Below are 4,008 nucleotides of genomic sequence, written 5' to 3'. Positions count from 1 at the left end.
GTCATGAAGGCAGCAACACTTAATAGTTTTGGAAAAAGACAATGATAATTATCAGTTTCTACTGACTTGAATGGTAACAAATTTATATTTTTTAGATTTGTTAGATGAAAAAAGTCTGTAATGAAGAGAGTATTGAAATGCAATGTTTTATGTTACCACAGAAAGTAGAATCCAGGTGTTAGTACCTTTTCGATGTTTATTCTTAACTGTTATGAGCGTTTCATTATTAGCTTTAATTTATTTAACGTTTTTATGCTATATAGAATCATTTCCAAAAGGTATCAATACCACTTTTGGATGAACTACATTTGGTATATAATCTTGAAGTGAAAAAGTTGTAAACTATTAACTTCAGTTTTTGAAATAGTTTTATATCACCATGTATTACCGTGAACTCTAGAAGTCATCAAAGTTTACTTCAAACAAATATTTACATTTGGCTTAAATAAGTTTCAACCAAACATTCCGATTGTGGATGTTTAAATTTAGGTTTTTTTTGTTTTAGGAAATGTGTTTTGGTAATATATATGTATTTTTTGTTGTATTTCAGTAGTTACATGTGAATACCTTTTAGCAGTATTGTTTTAAGACTAGAATGGCCTTCAAGAAACATTGTTTAGGTTGAAATTGTTTTTGACAGCTCTGGAGTATCTATGAATTAGGTCTGTAATTAGCATTTAAAAGCCCCAAAATTGATGAAAACAGTTGGTATTATGGTTGCTCAGACAAAAAAAAAATTAATACTGCATTGTTTAGACATTTGAGGAAATACAGTGTACATTGTGAATTTTCTATTTTTGTATCATTCTCTATGGGTTTTTAAGTGCTTCTGTATGTTATTTTGGATAATAGTCAAGTTTGTGTTTCATTCATTTATGCTGTCATTAGTTTGATATTAGTTTCTGGTAACAATAAACAGTTTTTGTCATTTGGTTATTACTGATGTTTGTAAGAGGAAAAGAATTTATTAAAATAAAATCGTTTAATAAAAAGCAGTTGTATTTATTACAATAAAATCATTTAACAAAACCATTTGTTGTATTGTTTTTAGCTTTACAAAGGAGTTGGTTCTTCTACACATCAGTGCTTTAATTGAAAATGTTGTTGCATCTCTTCTCTCACTATTAATCATCAGCCCAACTGGAAAACTGATGATCAACTCGTGTCAAGTTCATCGGTTATCTGATTGGTACACAATGCTCCATAACCCTAATCCTGGCTATAAAACTACTTTACGGTGTACACAGGAGGCTGTATACCCATTGTAAGTGGTGATTCTCAAACTTGGTTATTATATACATATAATTCAAGGACAATGAGTGACTTGGTGATCCATCTAGGCCATCTCATCCACTATACTTAACACTAAAATTAAAATAAAACTTTCAAAGCCAGACCTTTTCATTCAAGTAGTTATCAAAACTTCCCGTAAACTCCCTTAAAATAACTGCATCTACCACATCTGAAAGAAACCCGTTATAAAGGCCAACCACTCTGTTAGAAAACTAAAGCTGTCTTAGCTGAAGATGACTCCAACCTTAGCAAAATTTCTATTTTTGTCCTGCAGTCATACCTTTAACTATTAAAAAAGATGATGTATCAACATTATCAGTTCTCTTAATGATCTTAATTATCTCAATCAGATCCCCTCTAACTCTTCTTTGTTCAATAGAAAATAATTTCAGTGATTGTAACCTGTCCTCATATGAGAATGTTTCCATATCAGGTATCATCGTAGTAGCCCACCATTGTCACCATGAAATACTAAGAACTTATGAGTGAATATAAAATATATTTCCACCATTATCAATTATTACATACCTAGAAATAATGTAAAGAAGAACTGCTGACTTAAGTGACGGTTGTTTGAACTGCTATATCAAGTGCCGACTTAAGTGACGGTTGTTTGAACTGCTATATCAAGTGCTGACTTAAGTGACGGTTGTTTGAACTGCTATATCAAGTGCCAACTTAATTGGCGGTTGTTTGAACTGCTATATCAAGTGCCGACTTAAGTGATGGTTGTTTGTCCTGCTTACATTAAGTAGCCTAAGAGCGATCCAGCATGGGAGTTTTGTTTTATTTCAAACTTAGAAGCACATTATTATTCCTAGTAAAATCATATTTTTAATATGAATAATATTTATTGCTACTTATTCAAAAACAGCACAAGAGTTATCAGTACTGTTTTGTAAGAACTTGTGAAATTTGAAATAAATCATTATGCTGTCCTCAGGCCTAATGAGAATTCCTTATTTAATATGTGAAGTATATAGTATTGAGCATGGTTATGTTTAATCTTTGGATATATTTGTTCTTGTGGTATAATTTTTACTGCTGTTTTACTTTTTAGGTATTCTATAGTCTTTATCGACTATGCCCTGGTTCTTGTTTTACTCTTCTTGTGTCGACCTATTCTTGTTGGAAAAGTCCTACGAGGAGAAGGAAAAAAATCAGTTTATCTTACAATGTACTTGATTCCAGGTTTAGCAGTCCTCCATGCAACATGTTGTGGACTTCTGTGTAAGTATCATTATACTTTGGAAAGCTGTTTATCAAGTTGTTGTAAAACTGTTTTTTTACTTTTTTTTAAGGAATCAGTAGTCAGATATCTGTTGTTCTACCAGAATTTATGTTGATATTATTACTGATTTCAATCACTGAAAACTGTGGTATGTTTGAATTTTGTTTTATTGAGAATTTGGCCAAAATCCTGCACTTGTAAAAAATAAAATAAAACCAAACAAAGAATTTCAAGATAAGATGTTCTTATGTTACTACTTACCTACTCATTAATTAAACAAATTCAGTGTGGTGCAAGTTAGTTACATTCTGTTTGTGTCTTGTTCATTTTGTGTAGCTGTAATTGTGTTGCTGCCTTCATGACATGTGTATCTTTGTGCTACATTCTGTTTATGTCTTGTTTATTTCGTGTGGCTGTAATTCTATTGCTGCCTTCATGACACGTGTATCTTTGTGCTACATTCTGTTTGTGTCTTGTTTATTTTGTATGGCTGCCTTCATGACACGTGTATCTTTGTGCTACACTCTGTTTGTGTCTTGTTTATTTTGTGTGGCTGCCTTCATGACACGAGTATCTTTGTGCTACATTCTGTTTGTGTCTTGTTTATTTTTAATTCCTGCACCTATAGGGCCTGTGCCTAAATCTTTGAAACACCTAGCGACACCTCTGTCTAATAGTTTTGGAAAAAGGCAATGATAATTCCTGCACCTATAGGGCCCGTGCCTAAATCTTTGAAACACCTAGCGACACCTCTGTCTAATAGTTTTGGAAAACGGCTATAACAACCGTTTCAGTATGATATCGATCATGGTTTTTCAAGACACCGACTGGGGATTTAGGGCACTGTCAAATGGTATTGGGGCATGGCCCCATGTGCCATTACCTAGTGATGTCTCTGCTATTAGAATATACCAACTTGTAGGTAAGCTAGTATTTATGTAAAAGGATGAATTAAGGAAAATGTTCACAAGAACAATGTTCAGAGTACTAGTATCAGGGTGGATAGTTTAGGCATAAATATTTGATTGTATTTTATGTGGAGTTTCAAATTACAAAACATATTTTGTGAGACCTATGTTTGGGATTCTAGTTACTAGGGTAAACATCTTCCGATGAGAACTTCTTATTGGGTCTTATGTGAATGTGTGAATTACAAAAAAATGTTTGCAAGAATAATACTCGGGATGCTAGTCACATGGGTGAAAGTATTCAAAAACAAAAATTTTAGTTTTATACAATTATAACACTGCTGTCAAGTCACAAGTTCATGATTTGTGCTTTACATGCAAATATTCCAAGAATATGTTGCTCCACATTCTGTCAAAACAGTGTACGTGTCTTCCAATTAAAAATGGTACTTTTGTTATGATCAAAACAGTGTACGTGTCTTCCAATTAAAAATGGTACTTTTGTTACATGATCAAAACAGTGTACTGTCTTCCAATTAAAAATGGTACTTTTGTTACATGATCAAAACAGTGTAC

General features: G+C 32.5%; 1 protein-coding gene across 3 annotated transcripts in view; it reads left to right on the top strand.

Annotated features, from left to right (window-relative positions):
- Positions 1–4,008, top strand: part of LOC106466895 (JNK1/MAPK8-associated membrane protein-like) — a 17,595-nt gene that overhangs the window by 7,750 nt on the left and 5,837 nt on the right. For all 3 annotated transcript variants that reach the window (XM_022394971.1, XM_013927203.2, XM_022394970.1), the window contains 2 exons: positions 1,052–1,264; positions 2,354–2,523. In XM_022394971.1, coding sequence (XP_022250679.1) covers positions 1,052–1,264; positions 2,354–2,523 — 383 coding nt within the window. The remainder of the gene's footprint in view (positions 1–1,051; positions 1,265–2,353; positions 2,524–4,008) is intronic.

Source organism: Limulus polyphemus, unplaced genomic scaffold (genome assembly GCF_000517525.1).
Source record: "Limulus polyphemus unplaced genomic scaffold, Limulus_polyphemus-2.1.2 Scaffold2413, whole genome shotgun sequence".
NCBI classification, from domain to species: domain Eukaryota; kingdom Metazoa; phylum Arthropoda; class Merostomata; order Xiphosura; family Limulidae; genus Limulus; species Limulus polyphemus.
Note: the sequence above shows the minus strand (reverse complement) of the source record. Positions and strands in the feature narration are given on the sequence as shown.